Source organism: Mesocricetus auratus, unplaced genomic scaffold, assembly GCF_017639785.1.
Source record: "Mesocricetus auratus isolate SY011 unplaced genomic scaffold, BCM_Maur_2.0 Super-Scaffold_100676, whole genome shotgun sequence".
Taxonomy (NCBI): Eukaryota; Metazoa; Chordata; class Mammalia; order Rodentia; family Cricetidae; genus Mesocricetus; species Mesocricetus auratus.
In genome coordinates this window covers 182,453,188-182,467,592 of record NW_024429266.1, presented here as the reverse complement: position 1 = coordinate 182,467,592, position 14,405 = coordinate 182,453,188, and the positions used below count along the sequence as shown (strand labels likewise).

Sequence of the window (14,405 nt, the reverse complement as noted above, 5' to 3'; positions counted from 1 at the left end):
CGAGACAGGGTTCCTCTGTATTGTTTTGGAGGCTGTCTTGAAACTCGCTTTGTAGACCAAGCTGGCCTCGAACTCACAGAGATCCACCTGCCTCTGCCTCCCGAGTGCTGGAATTAAAGGCGTGAGCCACCAACACCTGGTGCAACTTCTGTTTCAAAATATTCAGGATAAGAAGTTGAAAGGACATCCAATGTATTAAGCAGCATACAGGTTTCCATGGGACATGTGGGTCTCCTCAGTGTCCATCTACAGAGCTGAGGCTGTCCCTAATGTGGTAGGCACCAAGGTGAGACACCAAGAATCACTTGAAATGCCAGTAGAAGGTTGGCTATCATCTTCTCAAAATTTCTGTTGATGAAGGTCGCCCAGTCTAGGATCAGCCACTAATTAGAGACCCTCATCAGCCTCACAGTACCCAGAGTATCCCACATAGTAGGCTTTGGGTCCAAGTTCCTCATACTGCAGATATTGGGAGACTTGAAAATGCTGATGGAAAGGTACAAACTGCCAGAGAAAATGTGAGTAAGCACTGAGGATCAAAGTGACAGTAGGTAACAATGTCACTCTGTCTGAATGTGTTTAAGAAGATCTTAAATGGGGCTAGGGAAATGGCTCAGAGGTTAAGAGCACTGGCTGCTGTTCCAGAGGTCCTGAGTTCAATTCTCAGCACCCACATGGTGGCTCACAACCTTCTATGATGAGGTCTGGTGCCTTCTTCTGGTCTGCAGGTGCACATGCAGGCAGAACACTGTATACATAATAAACAAATAAATAAAATCTTTTAAAAAATCTTAAATGTTCTAACACCACACATACACAAAGCAGACAACTATGAAAGGTAATAGAGGGTGTTGTTAACCTAATTGTGGTAGCCATTGCCCAGTGCAGTTCCATACCAAGTCAGTGTAATGTAAGTATACATGATTTATTTGTCAATTAGGCATCAATAAATTCAATAACAGAGGAAAAGGAGACAGAGAAATGGGTAGAGGGACCACACCATACAATTCTACCATCAATTAAGCCTTCAGGAATCTAAGAATGGACAGAGAAGCTGGTGTGCTTCCACATATGCACAAAGGGATCCTGTATAGTCTCTGGTACATGGGAAGTTCTCGTTATATAAAGAGAGTAAGGATGAATAAATAAATGTGTATGAGGACCCGTATTATCATAGGTATAACTGTGGGATGCCTACCTAAAATTTTGTGGACATCTCTTCCACAAGAACTTTGCAGATGTCTGTGTAATGGTGGATAAAAATGCAATCATGTGTCCATGGGGAATACATTTTCATAGATATATTTTCTTCATCAGACAAACTGACTTAAGTTTACTACTGCAAGGGATGTCATTCCAGCCCCAACTAGAACGTCGATGATTTATCACAACACATTGTTCATGGTCGTCGTTGGGCTCACCTGGGTGCCAGAACCTGAAAGGGAGGAAAGGGCATCAGGGTGTTTCCTACAGCAATGCTGGGAAAGAGAAAGCAAGAGTAAGCAAGCCTGAGGATGAGGCTGGAATTTGTGGAAATCAGATCAAGTGTGTACAAATCAGCCATTCTCCACCACCCGTGTCTGACATTTCCCTGAAAACAGGGCCCACCGCATTCAGTGTCCTCTTAGCTTGTCCTTAACTGTTTTCCCACACACATCCCAGAGGCTACTTCACCCCAGGTCTTGGTACCTGGGGACTGCCATTCCATGGTGCTTATTTACATGCTGAAAAGGTCTCTCCTTATTCTCATGTTTTAATAAAGTTTTTTTAACATTTTTACAACAGTCTTATTTTAGAGACTGGAGAACTAGTTAAAATATCTAGTTAATCTACTTATTTCTGCCATCTAGGACAAGTAATTTAATTTCCTGGATTCCTACTTTTCTTCTCTAAAAACTGAAAATGAAAATACCATCACTAGCTATTTCTCACAACAAACATCAGGGTAGAATATGGGAAAAATACTAAAATATTAGAGTTTTTAATAATTACATAAATATGAAGCACAATAATATCAGATTGGGGTTTTTGATTTATGAGAAATAATCAGTTACAATCTTGACATTAATTTTTATCATAAAGATATAAATGAAAGCTGGAGAGATGGCACAGACATTAAGAGTGCTTGCTGCTTTTCCAGAAAATGTTAGAGTTCTGTTCCCAGCACTCATATTGGCTGTGACCCCCAGCTCCAGGGAATCCAACAACCTCTTATCAGCTCCATGGGTACCCACATACACATGGCACAAACACAGAGAGACACATACATACACACAAATAAACATAGATCCCAGTTTTTAAAATGTAGATGAGTGACTGGAAGCATAACAAAACCCACCTGGGTGTAAGCGCCTAGATTGTGCACCCAGGATACATATCATTCTACACTCTTCAAACTCAATTTCCTCATCTCTAATAGAATATCAGTAACACCTGTCTCACAGGACTCCTGTGATGAGTATATGGGAATAAAAGTAACTCCATCCCAAGCAGCCACAACAGGAGTGAGCTGTTTTAGTTTCATAACCAACAGCTGGAACACCCTAAAGTCTTCTCATGCCACAGGGCCCAGGACTCCTCTAGGTACTCTAGACTCACGTGGCACTTTCATTGTATGGTGTCTGATCAGCCCATCGCCACTGTCGATGACCTGGATCCGAGAGCCCGATAAAATAAGCAGCTTTAACTTCCAGGATCTTGGTGATGAAATCCTAGAGGAAAGAAAGATAAAGCATTCAGCCTGGATGGAGAGCTGCTTTTTCTGTTATACAAATCTTATAACCTCTTTTAAAAATTATTTTAACTCCACAAAATTATAGGTTCAATGTGATGCACATATGCAAATATATAATAATCAAACCTAGTTCATCTCTCTAGGCCCTTAAATGTTTTTCAAATTTTAGATTAATAAACAATAATTACACATTTTAGAGGTACACTGTGATACTTTTTCTGGTGACACAGGATGAGAAGACAGAGAAAGACTAAAGGACTAGAAGAGCCACCCCCAGCCCCAGGAGGGCCAACTTCTCCATCTGTCCAGGACACAAAGTCATCACTCACAGACTGATTTCCATGTCACTGGAAACAATCTCTGTCCGTGATCATAATAATTCTCATCTCAGACTCACTCCTCTCTTTTCTTCCCCAAGACCATTCTTGAAAGTTGTGCATGACAGAATTTTGCAGATTAATCATTTTCTCCCTTCATAACTTCAGATATTTCATTGCTGATGGTTGGCTGTGACTCTCCTGATTCCATCCCATTTCCCTGGTCAGCTCTGCGCCCTCCTCTGTTGAGCAGTTGCTACTACAGGAGGCACTGGAGTTCTGGAATCACACACTGGTCTTTCAGGCAGAAACAGTTCATCCTTCCCTCCACTCTCAGGCCTTGCATTTCTGTTGCCATGGTTCCTAGTGGGTTGTTCAGCTCCACTGAAGCAGGAGCAAGGTGTAGAATGCCAAGGCTGAAGCAACCCTTCTGCTATCTGATGGAAAGCGTTCTGCCACATCACCTACACCCATGCCCACAAAACTCCCTCGCAGTAAAAAGAGGCAGACACCAGGCAGGCCCCAGGCCCCACTCTCTCCCACAATGCACCTGCTCTTCCTTGCTGTGGACCACCATCAGACGAGCGCCCATGCTGGAGCACTTCTCCTCACTCTGGGTCCAAGTTGCCGAGTCAGTGGAAACGAAGTAGCAGTGGGAACTAAATGCCTTCCAGTCCTTTGGGCAACAGCTCCAGACTTTGTCTAAGGGGGAGGAATGAGATGCATGTACAAAACACAGTGTTAAAATATGGCATAATACAAAAATACACCCAGGTCTCAGAAGAAAGCAATTATACCAAGAACCAGAAAAATTTCAGACTTAACAAAACAAAGTGAGAGGTGGTAGATGTCAAGAAACAAGGTAAACAGCCCTCCAAGCCTCTGGGACACCAAGGAAGAGGAGGAGCAAGCATGTCTTATTGTCTTATTGGTTGATGAATAAAGTACTGTTGGCCAATAGGGAAGCAAGATAGGTGGGATTAGGAATCAAGGAGGATTCTGGGAAACAGAGGCACAGTCAGTCACCATGTAGGATGGAGAGAAGTAAGAGGTCCGAACTCTTTCTCCGGTAAAAGAAGACTATGTAGAAATACTCAGATTAGCAGTTATGGGCCAATAATTAAGTCAGAGATAGCCATTAAGAAATCATAGCAAAAAGTCAACAGCTTCATAATTAATATAGTGCCGTGTATGTTGATTTGGACAGAAAGAATCTCATTACTGAGTCACAGAAAGCAAGATGTTAAAGTAAGAGGAGGAAATAGGAAGGAAACTTGGAACAAAGAAGAGTCTTGGTGGGAAAGGGCAGGGGATTAAAAGAGGATAATGGCAGGCTTTGATCAAAGAACATTACATATGTATGAAAATGTCAAAGAATATTTTTTGAAGAAGCAAGACGGCAAAATTGTTAAAATATTCCGTACAAGCTTTAAAGCCAACCATGATCAAAGTGCTTCAGTGAGCAGGGTAACCCTCAGGGTGCAGCAGTGGTAACCAACTGCTCTCTAGTTGGACCAAAGACCCCACTCAACAAGAGAGAGCCATGACTGGTACTGAAAATCTAACCGACTACCCAGGGCTAGTGAAGTCATGCATCTTGGAGGAGAACCTACAACTATCACTTTACTAAACCTGCAAAACCATCGAGTACATTCTAAATCTTTTTCTTTACACCCACAGGTAAGTGTAATCCTCACCTCTCATCAAGTACACTTCCCTTTGTAACTTACAGAGACCATTACAGAAAAAACACAACCAATCAAAATACAGAGTTGAGTAACCCATTCCCAAAGGATACATCTACAAAACAACTCCAGCACCTAGGGATCCTCTCATTAAGAGAGGGTGGAAAGAGTGTAACACTGAGAGGAACAGGGAGTTTGCTATGAGATTGTGTCTCCTAGGAATATCAGAACCTACACCCATAAAGTCTCACCAACATGGCTTCCTAAACATGAGTTGAACAAGGACAACAACAATAGACATGTTAACATGAATGTGGTGTGAGACAGGGAGTCTACAAGGCCTCAACCCTACACAAGGAACTACAGGCAGCTGAAGAATGCTGAGAGTGAGAGAAATAGTCTTCCCCAGGAAAGAGCATACCCACTGGTTTTCCAATACCAAATGGTCAGCCCTGAAAACACATACAGCTAACATTCTACATAATGAGCAGGCTGTACTGATGTACTTATTTTTTCTTCAAGGAGAGCCTTTGGGGATAGATAGATAGATAGATAGATAGATAGATAGATAGATAGATAGATAGATGTATATATAATGTACACATATACATGTACGTATGTAGCAGCAATTTTTTAAAAGACTCCATGAACTTGAAAAAGCAAAGAGGAGTATATGGGAGGGTTTAGATACAGGAAGGGGGAGAGAGAAATTATGTAATGATATTATAATAAAAAATAGAAGACATAATTTTAAATGTTTTAGTGAGAAGATACAAACATCTTTGAAAACATAAAAGCAGCAAAAAGCAGATGTAATAAGAACAAAAATGGAATTTGTTTTGGTTTTTCAAGACAGGGTTTCTCTGTATTGTTTTGGAGGCTGTCCTAGAACCGCTCTGTAGACCAGGCTGGCCTTGGACTCACAGAGATCTGCCTGCCTCTGCCTCTTGAATGCTGGGATTAAAGGTGTGCACCACCAATGCCCAGTCAAAATAGGATTTTTTTTACTTGAAAAAAAAATGCAATAACCTTTTCAATTTACAATAAATGGAGTCAATAGCAGAAGGGAGGAGACAGACAAAACAGTTAACTGTTAAATAAAATAAAAAATACCAACTTAACGAAAGTGAAACACACAGAAAAAATAAACACAGTCTCAAGTTATGATCCCAAATGTGTATATATGAGATAACACAGGTCCAAGATACATGAAGTGTAAACTGACACATGGGAAAGGAGAAATGAGGCACTCGGAAACAGAGAGGACCACTCCAAAAAGCAGGGAGAATGTGAAGGGGCATTTCCCAACATGATGGAAATAAATCATATGTCAGGAAATAAAATCTTAGAACTAATTAACACTCTTCTAAATAATATAGGTGTCAAAATATCAAGGTCTATTTTTAAAACACATTTAACTAGGCTGGGTGAGGTTCAGTTAGAGTGTTTGCCTAATGTGCAAAAATCCCTGTGTTATGGGGTGTTGGTGGTGCACGCCTTTAATTCCAGCACTGGGGAGGCAGAGGCAGGCAGGTCTCTGTGAGTTCAAGGCCAGCCTGGTCTACAAAGCTACACAGAGAAACCCTGTCTCAAAAAAAAAAAAAAACAGAAGAAGAAGAAGAGGAGGAGGAGGACGAGGAAGAGGAGGAGGAGGACGAGGAGGAGGAGGAGGAGGAGGAGGAGGAGGAGGAGGAGGAGGAGGAGGAGGAGGAGGAGAAGAAGAAGAAGAAGAAGAAGAAGAAGAAGAAGAAGAAGAAGAAGAAGAAGAAGAAGAAGAAGAAGAAGAAGAAGAAGAAGCCCCATCCATTGTAAAACCAAATGTGGTAGTGACACTTACGATCCCAGGACTAGAGAGATGGAGGCAGGAAGATTCAAAGTTTAATGTCATCTTCAGCTATATAATGAGTTTGAGGCCAGCCTGAGCTTCATGGGACTCTATCTCAAAATAAAACTGAACTGAACAAAAATACAAAATGTCAAAACTTGTAGGACACTGTTCTTCAATAAAAGGATCCAGGGCAGTGAATTGGCTGAGATGGGGATGGAGCCTATCCTTCGTGAGTCTAGGACAGAGCCTTTCTAAATCCCAGCTAACAAACTGTTGAAAGTGATATGTCAAAAGAGCAGAAGAACCAATGGGAAGTAGTCCTAAAGCACAAGGGCAGAAAACACAAAGTGCCAAATTATAATACAAAATAAATATTTGCCTGTACATGCAGATACAAGTGATTTAGGACAATAATAAATGGGTAGAAAAGACAAATCTCTTATGCATAAGAATTCCTAAATAATATGTTTCTAGGTCTAATGGCTAATAATCCAAAAATTAATATGTCCTGGAAATACTTATGTAGGGCACTTTACACGCTGCATTTGACAACTGTATTCAAGGCACATTAAGTGTTACCTTCCTCAGACAAGTGGTTTCTCATACAATCCAATTTTGTGTGATTCAGTTGTTCTATAGTATTTTTTTCTTCAAGGAGATCAGAATATAATTGAAACAAAACTGAAAAAAAGAATACAAGATATTCATTTTCTTGCTAGCATTATAATTTTACTCTTTACTCATGACTTCTCTCTCTCTCTCACACTCACACACACACACATTTTGTTTGTTTGTCTGGTCGGTTAGTTGGTTGGTTGGTTAGTTGGTTGGTTGGTTTTTCAAGATAGGGTTTCTCTGTGTAACTCTGGCTGTCCTGGAACTCACTCAGACTCACAGAGATCCACCTGCCTCTACTTCCTGAGTGCTGAGATTGAAGGTGTGTGCCACCACTGCCCGGCATTTGGTTCTTTGAAGCAGGGTCTAGCTGTGTAGCCCAGACTCATCTCACACTCACAATTCCCCCATCTCCCCTCCAGAGAACTAGTCCTGAACCCTCACTCTTGACTCTTAGTTTAATGAACCAAAATGGCATAATAATTCCAATTTAAAACCACTCCCAGGGGGCTGGAGAGATGGCTCAGAGTTTAAAAAACCACTCCCAGATACAAATCAGGGAGATAAGGAGCTGAGGGAGGGTCTGGGGAGAACTAGGGAAAAGAATTTGGATGAATATGACCAGAATACATTGGTTGGAATTCTCAAACAATAGAAACATATTTTTAAAATAAAAAGTACTGTTTGTCTGTGATTTGTGGTGAATGTCTTTTTAACTAACTGGCCTACACCTTTAGACTCGAGCTTTTCTCTTTCCCCACTACACCCTGATTGCTCCTTGACCCACCACATCCTGGCTGTTGCTTCTACCATTTCACTAAAACCATCCTTGAGCCAAACATGATGGTGCCTACATATAATCCAAAAGCTGGGAAGGTGGAGACAGGAGGATTGCAAACTCCAGGCAAGCCTAGAGTATGTATCAAGTTCAAATCCAATCTGGGCTACAAAGTGGGATGGTGATATTTTAAAAAGCCATTGAAGTGGATTATCAGTAATATCCCAGGGTACTTACTGTCCATCTTGCTGTCAGACTTGACCCCAGTTCTCTCCCTCCTCAGCTCTTGGGACACTGTTCTGTTTTGTCTCACTTTCTTGCCTTTACTGCTTACTGTCTTTTATAATCTCCTCTCCCTCCATCCACCCCTTTAGAGATGCAACACTCCCCACTGTCCCTTCCTTCTCATACTTCCTTCCTCCCTAGTGACTGCATGTGTCCCATGGTCTCACCTGCTACCTAAATGTGAAGATCTGGAAAAACCTCAGGGCTGCCCTACTGACACCCAGACAAGGGTGTGCTCACTAAACACAGCGCTTGAAGGTAAACTCAACACACTCACAGCCCATCTTCTGTCCTAAACTGCACCTTGACCTGTATTGTCTACCTGTGTGGACACCCTCGTCATGGCTGAGTCCACCAAGTACAGGTGCTGGGGTGGCTTCACTTCCCAGAGCCCTTGGTCCTGTTTATGTCTACTACCCATGGCTTCGTTTCTTCTTCACTTGGGGTTATGTGTTCTAGACAAGCTTCCTTAGCTTTCCCCACATTTTCCTCTGCTCTCATACTTCCAGGACACTGCTGTCCCACACAGGTCCAGATGTCACCTCCTCCAAGCCTACCTCAGGCCCTTGTTTACACCCTACCTGCACAACACTTCCTACACAATTTTGTAAAAGTTACTTCATTTGACCACTCTAAATTTTTTGAGAACAAGGGCTGTTATTCTTTCTGGACTCTCTAACACACGGTCAATCACACAGTAAATGGACATTACTAATTATTGAGGGGAAATATAAAATCAAATACACAAAAAATATATTAATTTTACCTTTTATTTTTAGATAAGTTCTCACTATGTAGCCCTGGCTGGCCTGGAACTCACAGAGATCTACCTGCCTCTGCCTCCTGAGTGCTGTGATATTAAATTAAATTAATTAAAGGTATAAAGGCATGTGCCACCACGCCTGGCCTTGCCTTTAAATTTTTAAATAAATTCTGAAAGTTAACATGTTTGCTATAAATTGGCTTCGATGTCACATAGTCTAGAGCAGGAATAAATAATCAAGAGTTACACTGGAGCTCTGTCCCTGGAATAGTTCACCTGTCTCTTCTCATCTTTCTACTCTTTCCAAAATATGAGTGCCTGTGTGTCCATGGGGCTGGCTTCTAGACACTGCTGAGGAAACACAGCCCCGTCCTCAGTACTGAAGTCTAACACAGATGCCCAGGGTTTCACTCTGTGACATCAACAAACACACTTACTTCCCCGGTGAGAATGAATGACTTTACAGAAGAGAAAAGTTCCCAATGTCATCTATCTCCCCAGAGACAGCATCTGTCTCAGGCTTCTTGGGAAAACCACTGATAATTATCTGTTTCTAATGAATGTCTCTCTTCCTGCAAGCCAGGCATCGCTCACTTACTCCATTGACATACTTACTGTTCAAAGCAACAGAGGATGAGATTGCCAGCAGCAGGAAAAATATCATTGAGGTAAGAAGCAGCGTGGGAAAGCCAGGAATGCTTTTGTGAATGGTGGTCTTCCTTGGCGGACCTAAAGGAAAAACCAAACTAATTAAATCAGTAGTGAATTCTGTTATTTCCTCTTTGTCATCTTCTTCTTTTCTACCATGAAACAGTGAAACAACATAAAAACTGAATAGGAGAGAAACAATAATGTTCATTGGATAAAATGAAGTCACAAGTTTCAATCAGTGACAATAACTCGTTAATATTGATATTTGAGAGACACATATGAGTGTAGGTATATATCCTTCCATGGAATGTGTGTGTGTGTGTGTGCATAATGAACATGTTTCTCTCACCATATTTTCTTCTTTAATATTCTTTATTTTGGCTACTTGGCACTTACTGTATATTTAAATAATCTTCCAAACTGTTTCCAATATTACTTTAAAACATGCAAAAACAGATAAACCCTTATAAGCATATTTCACATGTTTAGGACGTGGTCTAAGGTTATCTTTTTAGCTACTGTCTCTTTGTTAGAAACCATTTTCTGGGTTGAAGGGGACCAAGAGGGGACGAGTGATAAAAGGGAGGGAGAATTAACAAGAGAGTAGTGGGGGGGTGACAGAATATCACAGCTGCTTTCACATTTGCTGGATCTAGGGGTCACTATATATAAACACATAGGGAAACTTGTGACATGAAAGCCAGAAGGAGAAACAGGAAGGGAAAGGGATGAGCAAGAACCAGGAGGGAGGGGAGGGGAGAGGAGGGGAGGGGAGGAGAGGACTAGGGATATGCACAAGGGATATGATGCTTTTGTATAAAATGCCATAATGAATCGAGCATTTGGTTTGCATGCCAGCTAAAGAAATAGTTTTAAAAACTAAAATTCTCAGAAATAGTATAGACCCCTGTAACTCCAGCAACAGAGCTTGCATCCAGCATGTGTGACCTCCTGCATCCATTGCAATATGAGTAGAGAAAGGGATTCTCAAACTGTCCTTCAAAATAAAACTGCCCCCAAAATACAAACTAATTTCTTAAAGTTATATATGCTGTCAAGTAAACAGAAAACTAAGAACTTGAATATTATAGCACCTGAATTTATTTTCATGGGGAGAGCATAGTCTTACATATCTCAAAAATTCATGTTTTCTCTAAATACATCAAAAACATGAAGTAGAATTCAGACTTTCTCTAGATGGTGCGAATAAAGACAGTATCTCGAGCTCTCTCCTTTCCCACGGTGTGAGGCACCAACCCTTCAAGCTCTCCACAGACAATTCAAGCAGGGAGACTCCTGCCTCCCACACACAGTGCTCAGACAGCCAGCAGCCAAGATTCCCCCACGCTTGCTCACAAACACTCCTTCTTCACCTCGCCTGTAGCTTGCTCACAAACACTCCTTCTTCACCTCGCCTGTAGCTTGCTCACAAACACTCCTTCTTCACCTCGCCTGTAGCTTGCTCACAAACACTCCTTCTTCACCTCGCCTGTAGCTTGCTCACAAACACTCCTTCTTCACCTCGCCTGTAGCTTGCTCACAAACACTCCTTCTTCACCTCGCCTGTAGCTTGCTCACAAACACTCCTTCTTCACCTCGCCTGTAGCTTGCTCACAAACACTCCTTCTTCACCTCGCCTGTAGCTTGCTCACAAACACTCCTTCTTCACCTCGCCTGTAGCTTGCTCACAAACACTCCTTCTTCACCTCGCCTGTAGCTTGCTCACAAACACTCCTTCTTCACCTCGCCTGTAGCTTGCTCACAAACACTCCTTCTTCACCTCGCCTGTAGCTTGCTCACAAACACTCCTTCTTCACCTCGCCTGTAGCTTAGGCCACCAGAAAATGAGGTTGCATTGTTCTGGAGGTGGGGGCGGTTTACCTGAGTCTGAGATACTGCCTGCAGAAACAGGTTGAGTTTTGAAGTTCACGTCAGTGTAAATGTTTGGTGAGGCCATATTGAGAAGAGACCTGCTTTCTTCAGAAAACCCGAGTCATTCTTAATTGTTTTTCTTATAAACAAGAACTAAGCATGGTGCTTAAGTATCCCACCATCAACTAGAAGGTGCAGAGGCACTAAATGGGCAAGTACCTCTGAGACTACAGCAAGAGAATTTAAAACCACGGGGTGGAGCTCTCTGGTCCACAGAGAGATCCGATCCCTACAATCAGAAGAAAGAATCACAAGCCTTAAACCTACTCGGGGGTGGATATGCAAATACTGTGAAACCTGGGGTGAAACGGGAAGGGGAAGAAACAGGAAGGAACGGAAAAAAGGAACCAGGCAGTAGAGAAGTCTACGCTGAGACCCGAGCTCTCAGCACTGCAGCAGAATCCATGCGCTTTACAAGCAAACACGATTCTGAAGAAGCAGCCCACGCAAGCTAACACTGCTATCACTGTAGCCACGGCGTCCTCTTTAGCGGGACAGTGGGGTTCTGAGCGTCGCGTTCCAAGAGGCTCCTTTCCAGCAGTGTAGAACGAGCACGACTGTGAAATCGGGCAGATTTTCTAAGTCCTTCTGGCTCCCAACGTCCGCAATCCGTGTTCCTTCTTTGTGTGAGTGAGGAGCTCCCGAAACAAGCCAGTGCCCTGGGATGGGTTCTGGACTTCCTTTTCTGCTGTGTCAAGTTCCCTGCTTTGCTTTTCTGGCTAAGGTAGGGTTCTGGTGTCAGCCACTTCTTCCAGCTGTTCCTCTGCTTTCTCCAGATTATTCCACGGAGACTCTGGCAGACTGCGCCTGCGTGTCATCTACTGTCTTCGTTCCCGCTGCCTGCTGCTCTTGAGAGTTTACCCCACAGCAGGCGTGCACCCCACATGCACAAGTTTGTTCTGCATCTTCACAGGAAGGAGGGGCTCAAGGCACTGGGTGATTAACCCTTACGTGTGTCTTCCCTGCTGGTAAACACAGTTCTTTTCAACTTAAGAACAGGAGGATATGCTTCATCGAGCTTGGCTGTGAAGCGCAGGTACCAACACACACATTTCCACACTGTGGGACTGGAGGGCACAGGTCCCCCATTAGGAATGTAGCAAAGTTGAAATAAGCAAGAGAAACCACGGAAAATCTCAGAAGTCGATACTGGAGGTGTAGCAGAAGAAAAAAGCCAAATGCTAGCAGATCAACAAGCATTCCTAAAATACCTGGAACTCAGAAAACAAACACTAGATATAAATATAGACACATACATCTATGCTTATATAGATATATTTGAGTTTTTGAGACAGTGTTTCTCTGTGTAGCCCTGGATATCCTGGAACTTGCTTTATAGACCAGGCTGGCCTCAAACTCAGAGAGATCCACTTGTCTCTGCCTCCCAAGTGCTGGGATTAAAGGCATGTACCACCATCTCCCAGCAACATTAAATATCTTAAACTGAGTGCTGTGAAATATTTAAAAAACTATCCAAACAACTAGCTCAGAATTAACCGATGAACCATCCACCAAACCAAGGGAGGTCCAAGCCCCAGAAGGAACTCACCAACATCCACCAGAGAAGGCAGTGATGGATGACTGGATACCAGGGGCCCATGCAGGTACCTGGTGCCAATGTAGCAACTTTCTCCAGTGAAAATGAACCATCTTGAGATCCCATGTTCAAGTACCAAAAGCTGTCCACCCAAAAATCACAGCTCTCACCTGAAGAGAAATGGAGTCAAATGTAAGTGACAATGACCTGGGAACATGGAGTCGTATTCCCAGCACCACACTGTAATGTGCTGACAATTTCATAAAGTTTTTACAGTTTATATAACAAAGGAGAGACATAAACTGGAGTGCCTTTAAATGCCTTGGTGGTCTAGAGAGATGGCTCAGTAGTTGAGAGCACTTGTCGCAGAGAACTGGGTTGGTTCCTAGCTCACACACACACACACACACACACACACACACACACACACACACACACATGGCGGTTCACAACCATCCTTAACTTGACACCAGGGGATCAGACAATGGGGATCTGTCACCCTCTTTTGACCTCCTGAGGTGTCAGGCAAGTATGTGATGCACATGTCTGCAGACAATACATTCGCAAATATAAAATGCATAAAATTTTTAAGTATTTTATTGCATGTGTCTGGGTATTTTGCCTGCATGTATGTCTGTGTGCCATGTGCAGGGCATACTGAGTAGGAGGGGCATTGGGTCACCTAAAACTGGATGGATTACAGACAATTGTGAGCTGCTGGTGAGAGCTACAAATTGAACCTAGGTCCTCTGCGGAGTCATCGCTACAGACCCAGAAAATTAGTAAATCTTAAACATTAATTATAATACATTAGTAGATAGTTATGGCAAAGTGGGGTTATGGGCCTCACATGCTACTGGATGACATTCTCAGCCTCTAATTTGGTGGAAGCCAGTGGTTAATACTTCCCCCAGAGGTTTATGTAGCAGTCACAAGAATGGTAGGTAAAACACAGAGGTGGGCGATGAACCATGAGTAAGGGATCTAAAAAGTATTCCAAGATGATGTGGCTCTGGGATGCTGCAGCACTCCAAATCCCCATAGTCACGTGAGGTCAGCCATTGCCCTGGAGAATCTCCGGAGACACAGGTGACGCCGTCTTTCTTTCGGCTCACACAGGAAAGAGGGCATCTATGTGGTAGGATGGTCTGGTACAGGAAGCCCAGCTTCAAGCAGGGTGGGAAGGACATCCAGGAATGTGAAATCATGGAACTGGACTGCCCAGCCATCATCTAGCAGAAGACCATGTAGGCACCAAAGTCTGGGAGCCAAAGCAGAGG

General features: G+C 42.9%; 1 protein-coding gene across 1 annotated transcript; it reads right to left on the bottom strand.

The window, feature by feature from the left end:
- Positions 1–906: 906 nt before the first annotated feature.
- LOC106020785 (C-type lectin domain family 4 member A) lies at positions 907–12,891 on the bottom strand. Its single transcript, XM_040737392.1, has 6 exons — positions 11,538–12,891; positions 9,621–9,734; positions 7,144–7,245; positions 3,602–3,753; positions 2,599–2,711; positions 907–1,435 (listed from the first exon to the last, which is right to left on the bottom strand). The coding sequence occupies exons 1-6, from the start codon at positions 11,611–11,613 to the stop codon at positions 1,294–1,296; spliced, it is 699 nt and encodes a 232-aa protein (XP_040593326.1). The 5' UTR covers positions 11,614–12,891; the 3' UTR covers positions 907–1,293.
- Positions 12,892–14,405: the final 1,514 nt, after the last annotated feature.

What these genes read in the sequence shown, in the direction of transcription:
- LOC106020785 (XM_040737392.1), bottom strand. Translation starts at nt 11,613, where the DNA reads ATGGCCTCACCAAACATTTACACTGACGTGAACTTCAAAACTCAACCT. An exon ending in AGGCAGTATCTCAGACTCAG is followed by an intron (nt 9,735 to 11,537) that starts GTAAACCGCCCC and finishes TTTTTCCTTTAG; the next exon opens with GTCCGCCAAGGAAGACCACC. An exon ending in ATCCTCTGTTGCTTTGAACA is followed by an intron (nt 7,246 to 9,620) that starts GTAAGTATGTCA and finishes TCTTTTTTTCAG; the next exon opens with TTTTGTTTCAATTATATTCT.